Raw genomic sequence first — 27,217 nt, 5'->3', positions numbered from 1 at the left:
TTTAGAGACAAATTACATTCTGTATCATAGGCTCTGCATTGTTAATGGGATGAGTTACGTGTAGCGCCCTCAGGCTACTATTCATTAATTAAAGTGTCTGACCTCCACCATGTGACGGTCTTATAAAGACAACTCGTAGAGAGGCATGCTGACTAAAATGGGAAAGGAATCAATGCGGACTCCATCAATTACTTCAATTAGCTCCTTCAGATTCTGCTCTTTCATACATTAGACATTAGTGTTCAACTCCATTGTATTAGAATTAACAAAATGATTAGTATTTAATAAAGATTATGTCTGGCATTGTAATAGGGTTTCAAGTGCAGGCAGGGAAATCGCACTACCTTGACATTGAAGGTTAGTGATGCTATTAATTGAAATGTTAAAGTTAGATGGAGGTTTAGCACTAAGCACGTATACATCTACCATTCGTGGTCTGGCCGCTGTGTTGCGATGCTCGATGCTGCAAGAGAGACAGAGCAGCTCATGTTCTCAGGCAGTTAAATAATACAAAATATTTGCAACCATATATTTCACGAGTGTACAAGTTTTTGATGTTTTCACTGGTGACAAGGACATTGTGCACTGCCACCTTTGATTTCTAAGGAAACTCTGGTCCTAAACACCGTGTGTTGGATGTTTATATGTACTACAGTGTTTTGGTCTTCAGCTGCTGGTGTTATAAGACAGCTGTGAGCCTCAGCCTGAAGTATAAAGCCCTTTGTTTATGCCAGTTCAAATGCCAAAGGGTTCTGTTATGGCTCAGTCTGTACTTTAATACATAAATATTGAATGCTTATTGGGAGGATTAGTGCCTTTGATCAGTTAATGCAGCGGGGGAGCTTTGAAGCACACTTCAAGCGCCTTGACTCCAGACGACACCACAGGTCGCAAGGTGCATGTGACATTCTAAAATATGCTCTTTCACTGTCATCACAGTGAGGCTGCATTTCATGTGGTGGACACAGGGCGACAATACTGCCTCTCCTATTGCATCGAATCAAAGCACAGCGGCAAGGTCAGGAGGACAGGGCCATCGTGTCCTCGGCAGATTACTGCCCGCTGAGTTTAATATGGATAAGCACAGAGATTGTTCAGAACCTTACAAATACATTTAGTTTGCAGCACATGGTTTATTTTAAGGGCTGTTAAAAATGTTGAATTGATTGAAACCACTGCTGACTTTAATATAGATTTAAACACAATACTGTTTTAGGCTATGGATGAATTATACTATCAACAGTAGATGTATTATAGTGTTTTTGAATCGTACACATGTGCTCTGAAGTTGTAGATTTATTTGAAAAGTGTTGGGACAGCTGTAATGTTTTTTGAAACAGCTAATAAATGTCAATTTAATTGCAATCTAGATGACAAATAAAGCAACAAATAATAGTTGCTGCCCCTCGGGCATAGTGCAAACGGACTATGGCTTGTGAATGAGCTGTCACTTAAATGTACGATGAACATAAATGTACCAGCATCTCCTCAGTGTTCCTCTTACACCTCCTTTAATTACTGTATCACCTCCCTCAGGACAGGGCTTGGCAGAGTCTCTATGTATACATGTGCCTGTTTGGAAAACTGGGACTCTACAGGGATTTTCAACCTCAGCCCAAAGAACACAGTGTCCTCATCATGCAGATCGCTCGCCATGCATTCTCATCTAGGCCAAGATGTTCCTAAGGAAAACCAGGACGCATGTGTTTGCGTGTAAAAGTGTTGTAACATGTTGCCTTTAGTCTTCTATCCAGATAATGGTCCTTCCATATCTTAATATCAATATATATCACAATATACTAGTACTGTTTTTTTTTTACTGTAAAACTAGTACTAGTACAATATACTAGTACTAGTATAATCAAGCACTTGTAATACTTGATTGCAAGTATTCATATTTAGTATATTATATTATATAACAGTATTTTATTTGTGCAAAATGTGCCTTTGCAGCAGCTGGCCCTAGGCTCTGGAACACTCTGCCCCTCCGTGTGAGGTCGCCCCAGACCCTAGGGGTTTTTAAATCTACACTTAAGACTCAATTCTTCTCTCTGGCCTTCCGAGCGCAGCACGAATCCTGACATTTCCCTGTGTGTGATTTTTATTTTTGCTGTTGTAATTTGTTTTTTTCTGTTTGCTATTAAAATAAAGTGTTTTTACTGCATGTACAGCACTTTGGCTTGACCAACATTTAAAAAAAAATGTGCTATATAAATAAAAGTTGATTTGATTTGATTTAAGCCCATTATGTGAGGCAACCTTTGAGGTAAATGTGTTTTTGGCTCCAAGGTACACCATTTTAGGTACAATATGTTCTTGTTTTGGTTGAGCCTTAGACATTTCCCATCAAGCATGGTCTAGTTAGTATGATGTAAATATTGCTTTAACTCAGTTCAGTTGCTGGTATTTGAACATTGTGATAGATGCAATATTCTCTTTTTGACTAGCCCTAAAGTATTGTAATTGAAATGTAGTCACATGATGTTTACATGAGAGAAATAGTCCTGTTAACTTCAACATATGACTGCCAAACTAAATGCAGTTTTATGTTTGAATGAACCTCTTAGCGGGCCCTTTTTATTACCCAACAAGGAAAAAACTGATGCTGTTTTTATGGCTGCATCAAAAACGCTGTATGTAAATGTGAAGTCATGCGAGGTGCTTCCTATCCTCTCAGACATGTACCCTCATCTCGTTCACCTTTCACAGAACAGATTACTGCTTCTTCATCAGGTGAGGCAGAAAAACGTGTTACCATGGCAACTGTGCCCAGACCACAGCATTAGCATGCGTTCATGCCTGTCAACACAATTCTGAAGATTTTTGTGTCAGGGACTGAAGTGATTAATTAAAGCTCACGGTGAAGTTATCATCAGATACAGGCCTCTCACTAGACAGGCTGGTATTGAATGAGGTGGGGCTCCTGCTTTTTGGATGTGATCAGCCCTTGTCCTTCAAAGCACCAGTCTTTACTCTCCCTCGCATGAATGAGCAATTACCCAGGCAACAGTATTTGATGAAAGAGACATGGAGGAGTAGAGGTGATGTGGGATTTAAAAGTGCTGATGGAAAGCTCCTTACATCCTGTGGACGGCTGGACACAGCGTCCGCTCAGAGCGTGTGGCTCTCTGAGCTGTGAGAGCGCTCATGTGGCTATCATTGTGTTCGCACACAGGGCCTATGTGAACAGGCCTGTTTAATGTGCAGCAGATGCATATTTACACTGTGACCTCAATACATAGAAGATGAGTCATAAGCAAATGCAGCTAGTAGCGACGTTTCTGCCGAATCACTTCACTCCGTTGCTTTCTCGTAGAGATAAGCGCAGCGCTGAATGAACCTTTTATCACTGGAGGCAGGTAGCATCTTATCCTTTGCACAGCAACTTCCTGACTCCTACACAGTATTGATTGCTTTCAGTATTTACAGGCTCTTATAATTAGGCTATGTCAACTGTTTAAGTTCATTGTACAGGCTGATGTGAATGTCGTCACTGGCAGAGCTTACATAACAGTACATGGAAAATAAAAGTCCCTTTTGTTATCTCAGAACATACAGATGGATCATACTGTTTAAGATTAGATACAACAATCTATATGTTGTCTACCTCAGGGATCCTGAGATCTGTGGCTTTGACACTTGTATAAGGTGGTCATTACTTTGTAATTAAAGTTTCATTGTGTTTTTTATCGGGCCAGTTCTAGCATTCTGTTTAAAAGTCCAACAGATCGCTGAAACCATTTGGACTTGAAAACCTTGGTAACGGCTGTGGCAACATTTATTTTATTTTATATTAGTCTGTTCATTATTTTCTCAAGCAATTAATTTGTTGTTGGATCTATGATGGACATTAGAATTTACCAAGGCCTAAAGTAACATATATTTTGGTTCAACCAACCGTCTAAAACCCAAAGAGAAATACATGTATTACTAAATGATGCATCAATAATTCAAATAGTTGAATTGATGAGTTGTTTCAGCTCTAACCTCATTCATATTTTACACAATGTTTCATTAAAGAGAGCGGCTGGATTCATTTATTGAACTGTTTTATTTTTCCTCTTTAAGGTTGAATGCAGGGTAGAGTTGAAGAATCACTGAGTGTATAATAATAATAATAATAATAATAATAATAATAATAAGAGTGCATATTATATTTATTCTTGTGCAATAATCTTGCTCGTCTGTGTCCATCACAGTGATTGCTGTAATTGCTTTAATAACTGTGTATTGATATCTGAAGGGAAATGCATGATCCAAACTTTTGAAATACTGCTGCTTAGCAACCACGTTTCACTGTTTCAACTGTTTACAGACATTATTATTTGGTAAAGTAATTAAGCTCAACTTTCTGTCTAAACACCTTCAATTATTATTATTGATCATTTGATTTATTTGGAGCTATTTTAAGAAGTCAGTATGTTATAGATTTATACTGTAGCTGTCATGAAGGAATTGGGTAGATCACACATATAAGAGTTCTCAGCATGTTAAAAGCCAACCAATCCAGCTCACGTTCATCAGAGAAGGAACATATCGTTTGAAATAGGAATTGTGTAACTTCATATCAATATTTCTTCAGAAATTCTCTGCCATGCCGTTATTTTAATCACATTTATTTTTGTTTCCAGTGACTGATTGAAAGTGAGCCGGTTGTTGGCTGACGGTCTATGAATGAGGGTTGTGGTGTTACACACAGAGAGAAGTGTCCTTGGCAGGTCGAGGAGGAATGTGGGGGTGGGGGTGGGGGGGGTGGGGGGGGGGGGTAGGGTTGATAGGTTGCAGGTGCAGTGTGACACTGTAGGATTTAGAGAGCATGTAAAAAATGCAGACAGACAAAACACTGACACACATCTCAGCACTGAGCAGCACTGACAGACAGTAAAGCAATGCAGACTGCAGCCTCAATAGACAACACTGTCTCTGGATTGGAACTTTAAGCTCTGTGTTCTATGAAGTGTCTGAACACACTGGAGTGGACCTTTCTGCTACATTAGGCCTCCACATGTGGGATGCATTTTCTTAATCAGAGCGCGCACACTGGTGCAGCGTTAATCCCACAAGAGTGTGTAGCTTTTATCTTAATGTGTTTTCTCTCAAGTCCAAACAGACACTGAGCAGTCTTACTGTGGGCGGAAGCACTAACTCGGATCCTGCTGTGAAAGTGATTTGCTCGTGAGGACTTTTTATTAGCTGGCTAAGCAGTTATGCTACTATGGGATTCCAAGTCAATTTGTTCGTGACTTTGCTCTTGACATACTTTTTTATACTTGCACTGCACTCATACTCTCTTGAGGCTACAATAAAATAGTGCTCCGTTAAATATAGTTTTAATATGTGAGAGCCACACATGCATCAACTTAAAATGTGAAGATTTCCATACATGTATTTAGTCATGTATGTGAGATTCATTACAATCAAGACATCTTTTGTCATGCCACAGGTTATAATATAAATGCATAATTAAAATCTCTGAGCTGAGTGATTTCCTTCCAGAAGGCAAAGCTAACCATGTGGTATCAGACAGACTCTTTGCAACAAGAGGATCATTGGAGAAATCAAAGCGTTGTTATTGTAATGGGCCTTTGGGAATTTTGATTGACCTCCGTTTCCCTGTATTGTACTGTGCTGTTAAAGAAGTAACAGCAGCATATCCCTTCATAGGGAATCTCTTGGCTATTATCCATGGAACCCAATGTCAATAGCAACACTCTTTTGACCAAAGTTACAAAAAAGCATTAATGTAATCTGTTGACATTAAGGTCTTTGGATTACAAGCAAATATGGTAGACTTAATTTGGAAATCGAACTATTAAAGGAAGCCATTATTTCCTATAAATCATAGGTTCATGTAATGCTAACAATAGAAAAAGTTAAAATGTAAAAATGTATTTATGTGTGAACAGGCTGCATGGTTTACCAAACTGTTGTCAGCTCAGTACTACTACTCTACTTTAGTATTGGTAAGGGTAAGCAGGACCACAGTTATCAAGAGTGAAGGGTGGAGGATGGTCACCACACTCTGCTTTGTGCACTGTTGTATGAACGTGCAGAAGGCAGGGGGATCTCCAGGTCTGAATCATGGTTAGTGGGAGTCCAAAGTTAGAGGCTGCCACGTGTTACCTGAGGTCAGTCTCTGAGATACTCCTCTGGTGCAAGTCCTCTTCTTTCTCCACCAAATCCTCCTGATGCTCCTTGTTTGTGTCTACCTTCCCCACCGACCCTTTCCTCCCCCCCTGCACTTTCCCATCTGTAATGGCCCTTCTCCCTTCCCCTCCTCCTTCTCCTCCTCCCCCGCCCGCCTCCTCCTCCTCCCTCACTTCTCCTAACTGCTCATCCCCCTCCCGAGACTGGCTGAAGACGGAGACAGAAGCAACAGAGCAGGACATGCAAAGCAGAAAGAAAAACCAAACAAAGCATGAATGTTGTCAACAAGTAGAGAAAGAAAGAGAAACGCAAACACACAGAGCAGCCACGATCGAAAGCAGACTAATTCAAAGTAACAGCAAACAGAAAAGACAGAAAGCAACGTGCAAATGACTAGCTTTTTTCTGCTGATATGAGACAACACATACAGAGATGCAATGTGTTTTATGTTTTCAGTGTGTGTTGCCAGATATGGACAACTTTCCCCCACAACCTAATTGAGCAGAGTTCCACCATTTGGTTCCAGATTTGATCTAAACGGAGCCAAACCTGAACTCTTGCAGTGGGAAAATGACACACAGGGCTAGGCGGTGCATTCTCCTCTTTCAACCAGGTGCAAACGATTTCAAAGCTGAAAACGTGTGGACTTGGCAATATGTACAGAAAGACAGGTTCTCAGTGGAGGGGGATTTGTCCATTCCTGATAACAGCTTGATGAGTGTAAAGAAAGTTCAACGGCTTACCGGATTTTGCGGTTTCCTTGCGGCCTTTCTGATTGGACAGACATGTAGCTCGTGCTGCTGAACCGAGAGGCACTACTGGTTCTCGACACAGCGGACACGTCACTTACATCGCTGTCCGATGACTTGGCCGACAGGTTATCTGAGCCCCGGGGATCTCTGCCTGAGCGCTGAGGAGAAGTCAAGAACAACATTATTTCAAAAAAGAGTTTCTGGGCCTTGACTCGCAGCTCGTGGTCAGACACAGGGCCTATCATTGGGAGTGCGTGCTTTTTTCAAATAGGTTATTAAAACCGTGAGATAATGATTTAAATGTGAGATGCAAAGACAGAGTATGACCTTTAAGCGCAAAGAAAGCAGTGCTAGCATGTCTTTAGCTTGTTTAGCTAGTCCTGATGCAGGGGGGGTGGGGAGTGCGGAGAAAGTAGACCTTTGAGTTCAACTGTCAGAAGAGTAAAGATTATCAATATTATTGAAAATGTTGTTATATAAGGTGTATTAGGTCACTTTTGAAAGATTAGAATGTACTTCAGGCCAATAAACCAAGATGACAGAAAGTAGAAGCCTGCAGGTTGAATCTTGAAGGAGTTCACAACATAAGAAAATGTGTCTGACACATAAAACATAATGATCTCATAGGCATGGAGGTATTTAAATTCAAATCAGCAGTATAGGTTAAATAATATTAAAGTATCTGTATCAGAAATCAAAAATCGTTTTTAATCCCTCAGCGGGGAAATGTAAAGCCTTACAGCAAAGTGACATATCAGATAAAAAGGTAAACAATAATAAAGATAAAAAGGATAAAGCTAACAATAATCATAATCTGTAATTATAATTCAATAATATGATACACGAAAGGTCCTTTTACTTTAACTGAAAATATGTGTTTATGGTATTACTGGTGGACATGCATGATTCAGTATAATGTCGAAACCAGTTATATATTTCTATTACACTATCACTCCCTTGGAAGCTCAACTAGGATACTTATCTTAGTATCATCCTGGCTTGAGAGAATGTTTCAGCTGGATTGTGTATATAATAGCCTGTGTGTATTTCTGATGGAATGTTTTCTGCCAGAGAATCTGCACTGAGTGTTACAGTAAGTGTGTTGTATTTTAAGAGCAAGCACTCACACGTCTGGTTTAATAACAGTGGGAGCATTGTTTTGTCACTTTCACTTCCAAAGAGGATAATGTTCAACAGTATTTAATAATAGGCTTTTTATAGACTCGTAGCAAACACATCGGCTGCTCCAAATGCAATAGTTGAAATAGCAGAGACTTAAAAGGAGAGCTGGACAGAGAGCGTTTGTCTTGTACGGCTCGAGGCAGACTGCAGGCCGAGCTCTCTAAACATCAGGAGTTCCTAGAACAGAGTAATAAACACTCCACTCTGCACTCACTCACTGCCACACTCACAATTTACAACAAAAGGCTTAAAGGCTCAGTTTTTCAACTTCTTCAGGTTGTTTTGAGACTTACATACACATTTAGTTTGATACTAATATTTAGAGGAATCTACATGTGTCAGCCAAAGCTATGAATAATGACATTTCTGCAACAAAAGTGTCTTTCCAAAGGTGTTGTCCCATTTACTCAGCACACTACAATTATCCAAATATGTAAACATGAACTACTATTATAGTCTATATACAGTGTTATGGTGATTGATGTTTGTTTTTTTTAATGTTGGGAAACATGAGAATTTTTCAGATTGACTAAGACATTGTTTATGGAAAGGTATGCTGCTTTTCAGATATATTGATTTGAAGAAAAGCAAAACAAATATATGATTACTTTTGTTACTTGGTTGACCTTTAAAAAACAAGTGGGACTAATTGAGTGGACTCCAACCTTTGAACCCTGTTGTGCTTTGTTTGTGTGACTTTGTCTGCGGTACACTAATGCACATGCGCAGAATGATGCTGTGCATGTGTGCAAAGTGTGCCATGTGGCCTATGCACAGTGCAGCCATGCAAACAGTGCACTGTAGGTTCATGTTACTCTCCGTGAGCGTGTGGTTACCTTGTGGTAATCCTGCTCCAGTCTGGAGTCGGAGCCCGCTCCCTGCTTGTACTTGTTCATCTTCAGCTTCATCTGCCGGGTCCTCTCCTCCATGTCCATACCTAAGCACAGAGACAGAGGGCTGTGAGAGGGGGGGCTGAGGCAGTGAGGAGGGCCTGATGGGGGGGACGTACTGTTATGGTGAGAGACAAGCTTCTGCTATGAACCATGAGCTATGACAAGGACAGATCCAATGGGATTAAGCTGAATGGTTGGCTGTATTAACAAAGAAACAAACAGTACTGACTGGTAAAGGTGAACGGCACAACAGACACAAGCTACATTTAGAACAATTCCAGGTTCATTTAACCTTATGGAATATTATTTTTAATTGACTGAAGAATAATGAGTTTGGACAATGTATTGATTCCTGCTTCACAGCTTGGACACTGATTGTACATGTGGAAAAGACAGATTTCAGCGATGCGTGTGACCACTGTTAGGACACATTTTAAATAACATTCTGGATTCTGCCCTTTAACAGAAATTGAATTTGGAAAACACATCCCTCATTGCTCAAACTGAAAGGTGGCAAAATCAGTTTTTTTCTCATTTTAGTGCCGTCTTTTCCCACCTCTCATCTCTTTCTTAATTCAGTTTATGCAATGTGCTTTGTTTTTTAATATTGCTGCTAGCACAATTTGACAGTGTAAAAACACCACACTATAATCAATACAGAAGCCTAACCTTGTTCTGCTGAGGTAATAACACCACTGCATCAGAAGGACTAACCTAAACCTTACAACAAACACTTTGGCTCTCCTGCAGTACCTGCTTCTCCATTCTCTCATTGCTCTCTACTTTTGTGTCATTTGATGACAATGATAACGTGAAGATGAATGCACATGTACAAGTGCCATGCACACATATAATATGCCTTAAGCTTCAAATACATACACGCATACAGACAAATAAAAGCAATACAAGCTGAGAACAAATGAATAAGGCAAAGTTCATTGAACTCAATAGAATGAATCTCTCTCGGTTTATTGTTTACAGTTACTACCCTGCTCCTGGAAACTCTCACAGCCCACACCCTGCCGCCCTAAACATGACAGGGAAAGGGTCATTTCATGTAAGAGGCATTTAGGAAACTGCTTGTAATGTCAGCATTTATTTTGCCTCATCTCTGGACCAAACATTTGGTTCAGCCATTGTTGTCTAGCTGATTTTAAGGTTAATGTGTGGCTCCAAAGTGTGCTGACTTGGTCTTCAGGCTCATTGGATTTGGAATTAAACAATGGCTATGTGGGTGGAGCTGCAGCTTTCAGCGTTTCTGTGATGTGAGGGTCTTTAAAGCCAGATCAGATTAATAGTGTTGGTACTGCAAGCCTTTCTATAAGCAGCCCTCCAATTATTAGAGGAGAGTAAGTGAGTAAGTGGGCAATATGTAAAGTTATCAGAACAGTTTTAGTTATGTGATCATTATTAACTTCTAAAGTTGAATGAGAAGATTGGTACCTCTAATGTGAGTATAGTAAATATGTAGCCGGAGTCAGCAGACACTTAGCTGAGCTTAGCACTAAATGCTAGCCTGGTTCTGTCGAAGCTAAAATGTGCTGAATTATAACCAGATATTAAAAAACATATTTATTTCTGTTGTTGTTACTTGTTCGTAAATTATAAAAAAAACATTTATTTAGGGAAATTATGAAAATGTGTGTTCACAGAGAGAGTTGTTCAAATAAGAAGAATTCTGCCGCTATACAAACACGGCATGTTTTTTTTAGAAAACGATAGTGACTCATGTCAACGAAACCACAGTGGCATGAGCATGGATATGATAGACACAGTCTCTCTGCAGCAAAACAAAAAAAATGACAAGAGAAGCAAGAAGAATCATCTGCAGAACAATTAGGAGCACTAATGAAGCAGGCAAAGCGGGACAAGAGATGAGGTGAGGTGGGTGGGGGAGGGCAAGGCCTAGAAGGGGTACAGATTGAATAAAAGAAGGAGAGAAGAAGAAGAAGAGGAGGCAGAAAAGAAAGAAGAAGAAGAAGAAGAAGAAGAGACAGACCTGAGTTCGTCCAACCTGGTGAGTCCGTGTCTTCTGGGATCACATCACAGAATGGACAGACACAGACAGAGGAGAGGAAGATGGGTGTGAGAGATGCACGAAGGATAAGTGGGGGACGGAGGAGAAGAGGGAGGAAGGAGGGAGGGCGACGCCTTCACAGTTGTCACAGTGTAAGCCAGGTTTGGGAGGGTCAGAGTGAGGAGGAGAGGATGGAGGGACACAACACGACAACAATGCGACACGACAATGACAAAACAACGAGAACAGAACACACACAGGAAATCATAGAGACCACAGAGAACACACAAACTCCACCATGGGCACAGTGAGAAGTCAACACAGAGTGAGAGGGTGCGAGGCCAGGAGAGGCTGAGGCGGAGGCTAAGAGTTTGGTTATTAGAGATCAGAGTGGGGGGAGGTTGGGAAGGTGAGGTTTCTTTGCTTTGAAGGGAAGAAGAGCTGAAACAGTAAAGAGATGTTAATGTATCCGCCCAGATAGAAGCTGGAGACCTCTGAGGATATAGGCGGGGAGAAGGGGGGAGGAAAGGAGGGTAAGAGGAGAAGAGGATGTCACTTGAACCTGCATGGGGCAACTGTGAGGAGATAGCCTGGAAAAATAACGAAAATAAAGGAAAGGGAAAATAAAACACACAAACTGAAGCACAGAGCAGCGAGCGCACAAAAGAGAGAGCCGACTACCTACCTAACAAGGTGTTTCATAAAATCTGAAAATTGATAAAAGTACCAGTGTAACCCGAGTGCACTTTCACAAACACACAATCACACTACACACTCTCATCATATTCATGTCCTACCACCCTTCTGCTCAGCATGCTGGGACCCTGTGTTTGCAATCCCTTATGGCTTCACATGACCTCACATGGTGGGTTTGAGTTGGTAATCAGCAGCGTCTGTAACTGAATATCGTTCCAGCCCCGACATGGCATTGTGCGAATCAGTGACATTGCAGGATATAAAAAAGTAAGGCAAATGAACTCAAACAGGTCATTCAATTTTTTTAACGAAAGTATGTCCAATAAAGCATAATTTACGACCCGTTTTGACCCGTGACATGTAAGCTCCGCATTCACAGAAAACAACTAACACCATATTTCCTGATATATTTCTCTAAGCAGGCCCTGCTGGTCGTCGACCACATCTTCAAAATGAAATGAAGCCACCTCTTGATTTCTAAGAACAGTGAAACCATGGCAACCCTAGAACAAGTTGACCCCAACTGCATAGAGCTAATAGTATGATTGATTATTAAACTAAATAAAATAATAAGCAGACATATTGTCCAAAGACAGAATATGGGAATAATGTAAGATTATTCCCAAACGATATCTGTGATCATGTAAAGGCATTGTAGTTGATGACTGTGGGTGATATCCAGAAATGATTATTATTCACTTTAGGCGACACAACAAGGGGTCTGAACCTTACAGGACGAACAGTGACAGCTAAAAAAAGTCCCACTCTGATCAGACCTCATTTTCATACCCCCTTACACAGAATTTGCATTTAGCTCAATTAGTACCCCATTAGGGTGAATAATGAAGTGTCACATGAATAAAAAGACAATGAGAGACATCTGCATCTGCAGCTTTCATCTCTTTGTGGACGCTAACATCATCTCATTAGAGAGTCAAATGATAATCAAGATCAAAATGATACTTCAGCAGCATCATGTAGGTCATCAGGAAAGAGTGATGTATTGAGAAGGAGATGGGAGTGAGTCAGTGTGAACAAGACTCCTGTGGTCTGTGGATTAATACTGCATGGTAATAACATCTGATATCTACCGCAATGGCCTCTGAATCACAAAGTATTAGGACTCAAACAATGGTTACAAATGGTTATCAATATAGGAACAATAAAAAGTAGAAGTCCACAAAATGTTTCCATGAGTAGAACAATTAAATTGAAATTATCCTTGGGTTGAACTTTTGCAAATAACACAAGGCTACCATGGCTACCAGTAAATGCCAAGCAACAAGCTGGAAAAGACAATCATTCTGAGTCCAAGATACTTATAGGTTGAGAAAATATGCCAAGAGGAAGAAAAAGAAAACAGAAGAGAACCAAGGATTTTAGGTAACACACTTTCTATTAATGTACACACATTCACCATCAACTAGTTGTTAACATGCATATTAGCAGTATATTGGCTCTTTATTAGTCATTATAAAACACTTATTAATGCCTTATTTTACATGACCATATTCTACAAGTAATAGGCCATTAGCTCAATAGCCCTCTAATTAGTTCTTATTTATTGCAAGTAAGGAAGTTATTGTACATGAGTGGTGGTCTTAATATGCTCTTCTCAATATGGGCCTTGTTAGGGAATAATTTGCTTAAGTATTCAACCTTCGACCCAGTTCATAATTTTCTCCTCTCACTGTCTCCTTTCCCATGGCATAGTTCTACGGCCTTGGGTATTGCTGCTATCTCTCTTAAGCAGGAGCAGCTTGGGCGCATTGTTGTTGCCAGTCTATGACAGAGCACAAGCCGCCATGAGGTAGTTTACTGTTCAGGGGCGTAGGTTCCCTGGTGCACATTCTTTTCTATGGACGAGAGCTAGTTAGATTCAGGGTCCATAATTGTTTAGTCTCACTGATAAAGAATGTTGATTATTACAGTCCAAACTAGTTCAAACCTCGAGCTGCAGAAGAGTTCTTCAGAATTGGTTTGGCAACCGCCGTGTCAACTCGTGACACACCACCTGTCTTGTCAATTCTCCGGCCGTAACTCCAAATAAACCGTCAGTGTTTGCCATCAAAGCTCCAGCTCTCCTTGTGTCTTTCTGAGTCCTGTTTCCAATTGCTTCAGAGGCTTCCCCCACAGGCCTAATAAGGCAGTAGTAGCACAAGAATAGTAATTCTCCCATAATAACACTTAACAAATACGATCTATTCTTATGTAACAAGACATGCAACTATAAGTGTTAAAGGTCCCATGTCATGTTTTCCTGTTATTACCCATCCCCTTGTGTGTTATGTTGCTTTTTATGCATGTAAACGGTCTGCAGTCACAAACCCTCAAAGTACACCCTGAGGCGAGTAAAACTCTAACACAGAAAATACCTGTCTATGCTGCCCCAGAACGCCTTGTTGGAGGATTTCTCTTTTTCCATTTTTTACTTCTTAGGTATAGTGACGTATTTCGGGTATAGTGGCGTAACGTAACGTCATTTGGACCAATCTGCGGAGCCGTTACGTTGCGTCCGCGGAGCCGTTCCGTTTGGACCAATCCGCGGACTTCCTCACACACACACTATCGGCGGGACGTTGCAAGGCTTGCTGCTGCGAGGAGGGGGACACTGTGAGCAGGCTCACTTGTGTGGGGTCGGAGAGACAGCAAGACACAGCGGAACTCAGCCTGGGCACACCAGTGGTCTATTTATGTAATATATGTATAACAGAGCCAAGATCTCTGTACGACTTTAGTAAACTTCTGAATTGAATTCAAAATAGGTGTAAACAACATTGCAGTACGTCCAGCTAGCTAGTTAGCGTCACTAACGTTACACATTTATCCTTATTATTTAACGAAAATGCAGGGTTTGATGTGTGTGACGTTAGTTAATTTAAAGTAAGTTAAAACCCAATACTCACATGTATTAGTGATTCCTCCGCTTGCTGTTGCTTTTAAATCCACAAAACTCACTCTTCCCTGCGCGCATTGCACCCTGGGATATGGTAGACCGCGAAGGATACATCAGATGTACAGTATCCTTCAAATCCGAGAAAAGAAGGCTGCATTCTGAGGAGTCTCGTCCTTTTTTTAAAAGTTGGGACAGCCTTCTTTCAGCAGAAGTGATGTATGCGGTCTATAGGGGTGTAACGATACCAAAAACTCACGGTACGATAATTATCGCAATAATTATCGCGATATTGAAAAATAAAGGGAAAATAAATAAATCTAATTTGTACAGCATTTTAGTAGGAAAGTAGTATTTTAAAGTGTCAACAATATAATAATCAGACCCTGCAATAGAATAAATCAAGTTTCACTTTAGTTTTTCAAGTAACTCAACTCAAACTCACTAACTCACTCACTCAGCATCATCAAGGTTATCTTTTAGGAATATGAGCATGTCCACATTTCCAGGTAGAAGCTGGGATGTTTGGGCGTTTACAATATCCCCTGCTGTGGAAAAAACTCTCTTGCTTGGTACTGATGTTGCTGGGACAGAGAGATCCGTCTCTTAAATGTGTGTCAACCACAGACCTTATTTCCAGCTATTTTCCAAAATCCTGTGGAGAAATGTCATTGCTTTTTTGTCGAAGGAACTGAAAGGAGTTTACTTCCGGGTTTTAGGACGCGTCACTGTGGCACTCTATTCAGTTCACTTTCTCCTACTTCCTGTGCCCGGTTTCCTGTCTAACCTTCACTACAAATTTTACAAAAATATAAATGTGCAAATATGAAACATACAGGTCAATATCACCTTGCTATTGGTAGCTGAACCAAAACATATTCTTAGATATAAATATCTAATTTTGAGTTATTTAGACACAATTAACACTTATAGTTTCATGTCTTGTTACATAAGAATAGATCATATTTGTTAAGAAGAATTACTATTCTTGTGGTACTACTGCCTTATTAGGCCCATATTGAGCAGTGCATATTAAGACCAACACTCATACAACAATTTCCTTTCTTGCAATAAATAAGCACTAATTAGAGGGTCATTGAGGAAAAACTCTCAACTAATGGCCTATTACTTGTGGAATACGGTCATGTAGAATAAGGCATTAATAAGTGTGTTATAATGACTAATAAAGAGCCAATATACTGCTAATATGCATGTTAATGAACAACTAGTTGATGGTTAATTTATGTACCTTAATATAAAGTGTTACCGGATTTTAATAAGAGACAGAAAAACACAGAGGAGAAGGGAAGAGCTGAGAGAATAAAAGGCGGAACAACTAAGGACAACGCTAGCTGAATGTTCATGGTATCAGTCAGTAGGAGGAAAAGGCTTTACGGCCATGTCGGAGCGCCATTATTTAAAGCCAAATTTCTCAGTAAACATTTTTTGGAAGGTCAAAGCTGTTACACTGTAACAAAACAGATATAGGAAAAAATTGTTGCTGACACAATCTGGCTTTGTTTACCATTTAATAACTTATGTAAATTATGTTTAAAATAAGTATTAGCTAGAGCCACCGCAGAACTTGCGGGCATTTTGACATGACAGGTGAACATAAAGAAGGCTTAATTCAGAGGGACGTGAAGATGTGTTTCCATGAAAGCACATTAACTAATACAGCAAACACAGTACCTCAAGGAACCAATAGTGGCATTACCTTAGCAACACATGCCATCTTATCAAAATGTACTTTATTAATGAAGTATGACCACTGTTTCAAGACTAAGGAAATATGCTGTGCTTTTCACAAATGTGTGTCGACAGAAACATCAGCTCCATGCTGCACTGCAAATCCACACAAAGACAAGAAAACAGAAGGACATTACTGAAGAGGCCATGAATGAATTACTGAATGAAGGGAAAACTGATTATCTTCTATTGCTCCACAGTAAACACTTTTTGCATGAAAAATCTCCCTCTTGATTAACATTCCATGTAAAGCAACTCTAAAGACGTTTTAGGGACATTGAAGAAAGCGGTTACTATTCATGGACTCATGTGATCAATTGTGAGAAAATATTCCATCAAAGTGAAATATGTCTTTCAAAGTGTCAGAGTTCACACCACGACCAACCAACAAACCTGGGTCAGTGAGGGAGGGGTGTGGCTGTGTCGCCCCATCAGACAGACAGCCATTCAGCCCCCGCTGCTGGTCCTCCCATGTCACTTCTACAGCAAGACACGCACACACATTCAGATACACACACACACACATTGGATTGAACGCTACAGGAACCTAATGGATCTTGGATTATCATAGGTTTGTAGAATCATGGACAAAAAAAAAAAAACGTAAAATGAACATAAAACCTTTTAAAGGGTATTTTATAGTTACAATAGAGGGCTATGTAAGGATTGCTAACAGGAAAAAACCTCTTTGCCAGTTCAGCACTGAAATCATGGACAGCTCCTCGTCAAAGATAATGAGTTTTGCTCCATCTGCTGGCCAGCGGAGGTAACAGTCTATGAGGTTCTAAATTAGACCCAGCAATACCTCTATAGCTTAAAGGGAAATGCACAGAATTCTGGAAAAACTGCCATTAATTCATAAGTGTAGTAATTAATTAAAGAATTGCAGAAGTTATGAATGACTGAAACTGCTTAAGGCAGTATTGTACAGTTTCCAATAATCATTCAATCAATTAATCAAAAATAATTGGTGATGTCACAATGGCGACCGAGAGCCCTTCCTTTGTGGGGTGGAGTTGAGCAGAATGAATATCTATCAAAGTTAAGGGCAGATTATGGCCGGAGCGGGACAGAGCCGCAGAGATCACAGCGACAGTACTCTGTACACGTTAACATCAGATTCAACTGCATACAACTCCTCATCATCACATCAAATCAGCTCAGAAGCAGCTAACCACACTCAGGGGATATAGTAGTGAAAATTGATAAAAGGGAAGTTTGAGTACATAAATGTGCTTTAGCAAACAAGAAGGAAGAGCCACCGAGAGAAGTGGAGAATCACAGATGATAGTGAATGTCACACATGAATTGTTGTGATTGTTGATCGAGAAAGCCGACACAGCAAAGTCACGCCGTCACACTGTTCAGAGGACTTGCCTTTCCTCCCGTTTACTGGCGGGCCCTGGGGTTTTTCCTCACAGTCTGCTGCTAGTGGAGGGACAGATGGAGGCTCGTGAAATGGTGGCGCTCTGAAACCCTACACTGGTGCCGTAAGTCACATTAATATGGCATCTTATACTGTATGTGCTCAAGCACAAGTGCACATACATCCACAGATTCACACAGAAACGCACACAAAACGTACTCACTAAGGCCTGTCATCATGATTTGGTTATCAACTTATCTTTCACGTTTCAGTCTGGGATCATTTTTGGTTTAAGCCATGAATGAGAAACAAAAGTGCTTTTGTTGTTGGTACATTACTTATATCTGCCCTTAGGATTATGTGAATTTTTGGGAATAAATGACTCATTACGGTATTCCAAATTGTCCAAAAATATATGTAATAGTGAATAGCCTATTACACAAACATGGTATGAGTTTTTTTGTTATTAATGTAGTACAAGGTGTGGTTAATGGCACGGTGCAATTTTTGTATGCAGCCCATCACCTTCCTTTCGCAGCATTTAGCCTGCAGAGTATCACTAGTCACTAGTTTCACTTCAACTTGAAAATGTGGCTTTTTAGAAACCACTTCGTTTTTAGCATCCACTCAGTCAGGCAGTGTTGAGTAATACAGCCGTGCCACACAGTCAGAGGACAGGAGCGTACCACATAAACAGATGGGAAAGTAGGAAGTGGAAACTGTGGGGAACTCCAGCTCTTGCCAACAGTCGGGCCGTTCATTCAAGCTTGTGGATGAATGTACTGCGCTTCAACACATGCTGTACCTTACTCTCATCCAGAAACAAAACAAGCTCCTGACTCTTAAAATATCTTAAGCTTATAACATATCCATTCCGAATAAAACATTTTTAAATAATAAGGAAAACACATTGGTTTAAAGGCTGTTTAAACACACCTGGGCCACCGTTTTGGGGTTGAGGTGCCACACACTCCTCCCCTGCTCCGTCTTTGGAGTTGCCACAAACGAACAGATATTAAACAAGACAGTTAGGTATGTGTATGAGGTACGAAACAACTCTGAAGCACAGCAACAAGGCAAAACAATACCAGCTCTATCAACAGTACAGCTCTTCTCTGTAAGCAGCAATAACCCGGATCCAGTTCATACAATTGCCACACACACACACACACACACACACACACACACACACACACACACACACACACACACACACACACACACACACACACACACACACACACACACACACACACACACACACACACACACACACACACACACACACACACACACACACACACTAGCATTACATAAGCTGAGTGCCATACGGCTCTGTGGGAGCTACAGCACAAGGTCAGATCAATACCTCCCCCCACTGCCCACACACTGTCACTGTCCTGAGAGCTACAGCAGAGAGAGGGAAAGACATACAAACACAAAGAAGGAAAGGAGAGAGTAGGGATAAAGTCCCTGACAAAGAGAAACAAGGAAATTGGGGCAAGAGTGAAGAAGAAAAGGAGACACAAAGAAGCGACAGAGAGGTCCAGACAGAGAGAGCTTCAGAGGCACAGATACAGAAAAGAGGCGGGACTGAGAGTCAGGAGGACGGAGAAAGAGAGAGACAGGCTTGTTGGCCGCTGTACAGAAGAGACAGGGAAGCCCTCATGATGATGAAAGAGTTCTGCGAGTGCATTGACAAGTTCTCCAGAACTGCAGACGCTTTTTTCTCCTCTCTCTGTTTTTGACCCAGGCATTCCCAAAAAATCCCGTGCAAAGCTCTTTGACTGATTCAAACACACACGGTTTCATGTCACAAGAAGCTTCGACATGTAACGTTTGTTTAGGGAGTGCTGAGGAACAAATAAGACTTCAAATGTCACTTTCAAGATGTCAGAAACCATAATCACAGCCGTCATCACAGTTTAAAGTACGTTTAGGAGATAGAGACAGACAATCATTTTATGAGTATCTCAGCAGTCCAAATAATTAAAATAATTAAATTACTCTCAGACAAATACTCTCAAAACAAGGAACCAGGGAAGCAAAGCTAACCTACAGGATGGAGCAACACAACGGCACAGGACACAGGACACAGGACACAACACAGCTGCAGCAGAGGGAGTGCTCAGTAACGGCCTTCCACCGTTGCAGACAGGGTTTTGGCCTTCAGAGTGAGTTGCATCTGGAGCAGGACACCCACACTGAAAGACTAAACCCGTACATTCAGGTACAGACCTTCACAAGGCTCTGTTCCTTCGTCTCCATCTTCTGAGAGAGAAATGGAAAAGGAACCGAGTAGAGATGTTATGGAGGGTAAGTATCCTTGCATATTACATATGATCTATAGCCTATAATGAAAGATTCCAACAGCAAACCAACATCTTTCCTCGTTCCTCCTCCTCAATCCCAATCAGTTGGGCCACCCAATGAAAAAGTATCAATCTATATCATAATGAGGCACTAACCAGAGACACACCATCGCACTGATAGACCCGTCTGTACGTTTCTTCAGCGACAATAACAATGTGATCCAGAAAGAAATAAAACCAGGTGACTTACTTCTCTCTTTCCCCGTGGGTGGGAGCTGTGGGAGCTGCCGTCCTCTTCTACTGGACATGGGGGTGCTGTTGGGACTGGTCTGGACTGATCCACTACGTGGATGCGCCCTACATGACAAACAGTGGTGGACAATGGGGTGAGACAAAAGTATTAAGACAAGTTCTGATTGTGGGTGGTGGATGCAGGGCCTAGCCGCATCGCACCCACATCACAGTTTGAGACAAAGTAAAGAAAAAAAGTAAACCTAAACAAAAAAGTGATCAAAGTAGTATGATGGGAGACTGATTAGAAGCAGTTATTTAATTTAGCATAAAGCCTAATATGTATATGTAATATTATATTTACTTGTTTTTATGTATGTCATTTTGACCCTTACTGTAAATGGAGATAATCAGTAAAAGCAATTATTACAAAGTAGTAAGATCGTAATTTAATTGAAATAACTAATAGTGGGTATAAAGCTCCATGAAAGCAGTGTTGGCATTGTTTCACATTAACATTTACAGTAACTTGTAAAGATTACTTTAAATCTACAGAGGGTCCTGGATCTCTAAATATAAAACCAATGCACACAGCAATGATGTTTGGCACATGGCATGGGAGTGGAGGGATACATCAACAGTAGGTAACTGAGCTGCAATAAAAAAAAGATGCCAGGTTTGAATCGCATGTGCAGTCGAGTCATCAAGCTGCAAGGAGAAAAGAGTTCAATGCAGGAACAGCAGACAAGTGCGACCATGCGTTCAGACTGTCCCCAAAAGGCTTTCAACTCAAAACAAAAAGAAGAACAGAAACAGAATGACATCACAGGATCAAACGGCATCGGTTGATGTTAGTAATGAAATCAAAACATAATGTCGGCCCATCACTGCTATACTCACGCAAGCGTATGAGCAGTGTGCACCAAATTAAAAAACCAGCACGCTGTCTACGGTGTCAGGATAGTCGTGCCTGGAACATGTGTAAAGAAAATACAGCACCGGTGCTTTCAGGCGACAAAACAGAAAGTGGCTAGAAAGGGTGGAGGGGTAGTCGTGAGGGGGAGGTGGGTGGGGTGAGGTGAGGTGAGGTGGAGGGGTAAGCAGGGTATTGGGAGGGGGGAAGTAATGATGCAGTGGGAGTAAAGTTAGTCAGGCTGGGGGAGGGGCTCATGGGGAGGGTCTTACTAATGGAGTTCTAAAATGGTTCTAGTGATGCAAACATTTAGAAGAGGTGAAGCTGCTCTGGGGGCAGACATAATTATTTTTTATTTATTTAAACTCAGTGTTGGATTGAGAAACCAAATTGTTAGCCAGGATTGTATATTAACAAGAAAAAACAAGTGTCAATGCTTACGAATACAAGAGAATGACTACTTTAAGATTTGACTGTAGACAGATGTCTAAGCAGGCTAACCAGCTTTTCTAAATACCCTTTTGTGACGATATCTGGATAAGATAGGTAGCTGTACTAGTAGCGAGGTTAACTAACTTGGAGTGTATTTACAGTATAAGATATTAAAGTCTCAGCATTGCTTCATTCCTTTATTCAATATAAAATGTTAATTTCCCTAGGCCAATTTGGTGTAATCCCCCACCTGTAGTTCATACCCTATGGATGTTATCCTTTTTGAGATATTCGATTTTTTAACATTCAAACTAAATCGGAAACGGCCATGTTTTTGTTCTTTTGCAATTTGAAATGTAAATACCCCTTAACAATCTCTTACGGATGGCCCTAACTAACTAACATAGGAAGAAAATTATGTATTGTATGTATTGCATATTCACCTGGCTTTAGTCTAATAATATAACCGTGTGTTTTTGGCCTACTATACAATATTTGAAGCTAATGTTTAAATGATCTCTCCCTCCAGAGTGGCTGTGCCTCAGGGAAATGATTGCAGGACTAAAACTCCAGTCTGCTAACGTGCTAAGATGGTTAGCGTCTCCGATCTGGGTCACACCTCGTCAAGGCAGGTGAGGGGGGGGCGGACCTCCCAGATGGCAGGGACGGCATGGACCTCATGAGCGAAGAGTCGTGGGGGCGTTCAGTGGAGCGCGAGCGGGACGTGGGGCGCTCTATAGAGGGCCGCTGGTCTGCAGAGCGGGATCTGCTGTGATACTCGTGTCTATCCATGGCTCCGTGGTTCCTACAGAGGTTATTGAGAGATAGGCAGGCACTCAGTGGGGGCCCCATCAGGGCCGGGACCGTATGTTTGGCAGGGTTCGGAAGCAAAAACATTTGCTCCATCCTCAAAACTTCTGTATGTGTTAACAAACCTGTTACTTTGCTTGTTTTAACCCCTTTGCTACAGATCCCATTATCTACCTAGGCAGGCAATCAGAATGAACATCATGTATGCTTCATTTAGGGATACATTTGCATCTCACTGTGATTGCACTGTTTTGAAATACATCTACAGTTGACTGAATCATGTTAGTAAAGCCTCCAGCTGGTTTTTTTAACTGGTCTTCCTTAATGTCCAGTATATAGTGTTAGCATATTGTTTGCAGAAAGTTGGCTAAAACAAGTAAAAATACAGATTTGATGGTTTAAGTAAATTGGCAAATCTTAGTGAACAGAAAACAGCAAAGTTGATCGTGTGTGGTGAATACAGTGTAAGGTGGTGCAGGAGCTTGTGCTGTCTCTACGTGGTGGCTGAGTGTGGATTTGTTTAAGATAGAGTGAAATGTGAGGAATAGTGAGTTGTATCTGGACATTACATTTGGCTAGTTATAACTGGTATTTTTGGCACAGGGAGGATGAAGGTAGTTAATCCTTAGAGCTGGAGGGAAAAAGCAGGTGAGGTTTCTCAACGTCAAAATCATTGATAGTGTACATGGTTATTGTTGAACCTTAACAGAGAGAAAATAAGATGAAAGAACATTTTCATAGAACCACAATACACTTCTCAAATAAAATAAATAATAGAAAAAAGGAAATATTCAACTTTGGAGGTTAAGATCATGCATGTCTGTGTATCTGTAATTGTAATGTAACGGTTTTAAGCTAAACCATTTGACTATATGTATTCTAAAGCATAGCCTTCTACAAACAGCTGGTAGCTGCATCTAAAAAGGCTAACATATCTGTCCTAAATAATTACCTCTATGTCTGATATTGTGGGATAAAACGTTTGCTTCTGATTCCTTTTAACTATTTGAATTTTGAATTCTACCATGTCACATTCTTGTAGTGCCTGTAGCCTTTGCAGTATGAACAATTGTCCAGTAGAGATGTCCTTTTTGTCTCAAAGCAAAACAAAGGCTCCTCCATCAGTAACCTTAGGAAGCCTTGAACACTCATTACCTTCATGTATTAGCAGTGATGGTAGTAGATGCAGTAATCAAGCTTCTCATTGGTTGGAATTTGATGAATATAACCATGACATTCACATACTGCGCTTCGGGGTAGCACTGGATTCAAAACATTATTTGTGTGTACTTCAAAAAGCTGCTGTTTGAATGTGTGTGAGCGGCAGGCTCTGTCCCACTCAAGGTACACTCCGGGGCCATGCACTTAAACAACAGAACCATGAAAAACATTTGCTCATGTTCTGGAGGGATATCACCTAAACTAAGACACTTGCCAACAGGCTTAGACTCCACTAATGCTCTCCGTTTCTTTTCCTTTTGTAACTTTATTCTGCCCTCATTTCTTTTCTCAGTGTTGCTTTTACTCTGCGTTGGTGCAGACAGGAGCAAACAGTATCTCTATGAAGAGAGGAGGGGAAATCTACTCTATTCCTCCGTGGATCACTGGGAGGCGAGCTACTATCTCTGTCGTTTAAGAACAAATGCAGAGAGGGGGAGAGAAAAGAAGAGGAGGGCTCTTGTTAATGGCTATCTAGGCTGTAGGCTGAGCCTGTACTCGAGCCAAGCTGGGCCTCAGGGAAACTTTGTGACACTTTAATAAAGTCAGTCAGGCTCTCGGGCTGGTTTCTGAGGACTCATCACTTTTTCCCTCCTGGAGGTGGGAGAAATGGCACAAACGTCACAGTATTCCTGACTGAAAGCCAGATGGCAGAGGGTGAAAGATTGAAGACAGAGAAAAATGGAGTCATTTACAGTGTTTCTCTGGAAAGGGGGTGAGGTGAGTTATTTCTTGTTATTGGTGCATCAGGACGCTGGCGTGGGTCCTGGGAATGGATGGGTGTCAGCAGGCCTTGCTATGGGTGCTTGAAACTGCCTGGCAGCCCATTTTGGCCAGACACAAGAAGCCAAAGGCCAAACGGAGACTTTACAAAGCTACTGTGCAGCCCAGAGCAATGCATCATAGATGCCATTGTATGGCGAGCAACAAGCAGCAACCAACAGCATGTAAACAAAAGGACAACACTAAAATTCACACACACCACTGAGCAACATTCTGCTGTTGGTATAATGTACATGACACCAAAGATAAACAAGGACATCAACAAAGACACAGTCATGTGCTGGCCAGCCCTAACAACCAGTATACATAGAGCTGGCCTCGACAACAGACATAGCTCAGCCTCAGCATCCAGAGGCAGTTGTGTATTATTATTTGACATCTACACAACGTCAGAGCTGTGATGACACTTTCACAAAACCGATATCAGACAGGATATCATTTTCCGTCATCACAAGTACGATCACAGATAAATTAAAGACGGACGGGGGACAATTTGAGGAGACCACAACATGGCGGATGCACAGATGCAGCAGCCGTGCATGTCAATACCTCTCGTAGTCATAGTCCGAGGAATAGGTGCCCTCTGAATGGGCGCGGGCCATCCTAGTGGAACGCAGTAACCTGACTGCTTCCTCTCGGCAGATAGGGTACACGCGATGGTTGCGGCTGGCGGAAAAATATCACAACTGGTCAGCATGGATTTATTCTCCAGAAAAAAGGGGAAATAACATAAAAACAATAACCTGCAAAGGAAGAAACCTTGGACAACAGCTTTTGCAGTCCCCTATAGACTGTAGGTATAAGGTATTCCCATGACAGCCTTTTCCATTTGGTCTCTATCTGAACTAACACTTATCCCACAGATCCACGGTATTGATAAGCTGAAGGCTAACCTACACATCTATACTGTGAATGAACAACCTCTGCTGGACAAAACTTCAAACCATAGATCATTTATTCATTTTCAGAATTGCAATTATCACTCTATTTGCTCATCTAGGAATCACACGTGACACATTTTGAGAAAATGAAAGGAATGTTTATGACTGAGTTGATGAAAAGAGAAAATAAGCAATGCTTACACTGGATGGATTAAGTGTATGGTCAATCATTTTCTCAATGTTCTGTATCACCGAAAAGTAATACACATTATGTACATGGTTCATCTTCAAAATGCTTAACCCAACATAACACTGATGGCACTGACAATGGCCATGTTAAGTAGCCTCTTTAATGCATCCAAAAACATATTGTGCGATGCTAACCTCGTTAACTTAGTTCAATACATACTCACTCCCAACTTTTTAGCTATGGGCCTTTACTGTAGGTACCCCTCTAGCGTTTGATTCAAAAAATAAACTTCCAATGTAGGTTTTTCGGCTTTTTAGATGAACTTGATTAGGTTAAGCAACACAACTTCATGGTTAGGCTTAATAGAGGTCATGGTTTGGGTTCAAATAACCACATTTAACATCCATTGTTGTTTGATCTCAGATCAAAGCAAAATGTCACACTCTTCTTATCACCTCTGTTGTTCTGATTGTCTAAAAATGCAACCAATGCATTTCAATTGGTATCAGACACAAAGGGACACTAAGTAAGAGTCACTTTTTTGTCCCTATTAAGTTGGGAGTATGAACAAGTTGGGTAGTTAGGCTTAGTGTCTCTAAAAGTAAGGATCTAAAAGTGCATAGAAAACATGCCATCCTGCCAGTGCCATATGTTCAATGCAGGTGGGAGTTGAGAGGGTGTTGGGGTGGAAAGGTGCAGAAATAAGGCTTCATGCATGCTCAGGTCAAGTCTACCTGGGGTCCTTTTGAGGATCATCAATAGGCTGAGTATGTCTGGTTCGAGGTAGGGTGAGAAAATGGCTGCAACCATATGGAAGGAGGAGAGAAGACAGAGATGGATCTGAGATGGCACCGAGGAAGAAGCGGAGGAGGAGGGAAGGAGGGAGGAATAAAGAGAGACAGAGAGAGAGAAAGGATTCAAGATAGACAGAATCATAGGTAGACAGACTGAGAAGTGAGGAGACCGAGGGAAGAGAGATAGAAAGAGACTAAGAAAGCTTGTAGGAAGGGTTGATGTCACAGTTTCAAAGAGGGGAAAACCGGCATGTAAGATTAGAGAGGCTGAGAAATTGAATGGTGAGAAGATGTCATCCTCAGCGTTACAACACACACAGATGAAAGTGGTGCAGCGAACACACCGGCAGCATTCAGAGAGGAGAACTGAACAGGAAAGTCATGAGACACCTGAACCTGATTGGTGTCACTTCTACTGACTGATTAACATCAGGAACATTACATAGATATCTTCCTTTTAGAGACACAACATTTCAAAAAGTAGGATGATACAGGAATACAAACCTTGTTTTAATAAAATAGCTGCCTCACGAAAAGCTATACAGATTCCAGAGGAGATTTGTCTGTATTGTCAGAGTTCTGGTGCCGTTCCAAATTCTCCATGACTCATTTCCTGTGTCGTTTTCTACTGTTTTCAATAAATAACTGGACGCTGTTAATTAAAGCAGCTGAAATACACTCAAGTGAGCACTGTCCCAGACAATTTAGATAAGTGCATTTTCTGCGTTTGACACTGATTTAGGCCAAGCCTCAGAAATATCAAATAAAGTTAATTGGACCGGGGAAAGTAGCTGCGGCCTGGCAGTGCCAAGGCTATGATTGGCCTCTTGGAGCTACATTTTCCAACCCTCACAGAAAGAAAGTGCTGATGGAGGATAACTGACCACTTCGCCTTGACCACCTTTCCATAAACATAGCGAGATACGATAGAATGTGTTGCACAGCATTTTGTAGGACA

At 41.1% G+C, this 27,217-nt stretch overlaps 1 protein-coding gene across 38 annotated transcripts in view; it reads right to left on the bottom strand.

Annotated features, from left to right (window-relative positions):
- rims2a (regulating synaptic membrane exocytosis 2a) overlaps nucleotides 1-27,217 on the bottom strand; it is a 145,502-nt gene that overhangs the window by 21,461 nt on the left and 96,824 nt on the right. For 18 of the 38 annotated variants that reach the window (XM_079641425.1, XM_079641458.1, XM_079641426.1 and 15 more), the window contains 5 exons: nucleotides 22,203-22,388; nucleotides 20,258-20,364; nucleotides 10,974-11,006; nucleotides 8,918-9,018; nucleotides 6,891-7,057 (listed from right to left, as the gene is read on the bottom strand). In XM_079641425.1, the coding sequence (XP_079497551.1) occupies nucleotides 6,891-7,057; nucleotides 8,918-9,018; nucleotides 10,974-11,006; nucleotides 20,258-20,364; nucleotides 22,203-22,388 (594 nt within the window). Of the gene's footprint in view, nucleotides 1-6,890; nucleotides 7,058-8,917; nucleotides 9,019-10,973; nucleotides 11,007-19,933; nucleotides 19,967-20,257; nucleotides 22,175-22,202; nucleotides 22,389-24,943; nucleotides 25,061-26,199; nucleotides 26,266-27,217 lie in introns of those variants that run through there. The other 20 variants (XM_079641464.1, XM_079641433.1, XM_079641432.1 and 17 more) reach the window with 8 other exon arrangements.

This window comes from Notothenia rossii (genome assembly GCF_949606895.1).
Source record: "Notothenia rossii genome assembly, chromosome: 7".
Taxonomy (NCBI): Eukaryota; Metazoa; Chordata; class Actinopteri; order Perciformes; family Nototheniidae; genus Notothenia; species Notothenia rossii.
Note: the sequence above shows the minus strand (reverse complement) of the source record. Positions and strands in the feature narration are given on the sequence as shown.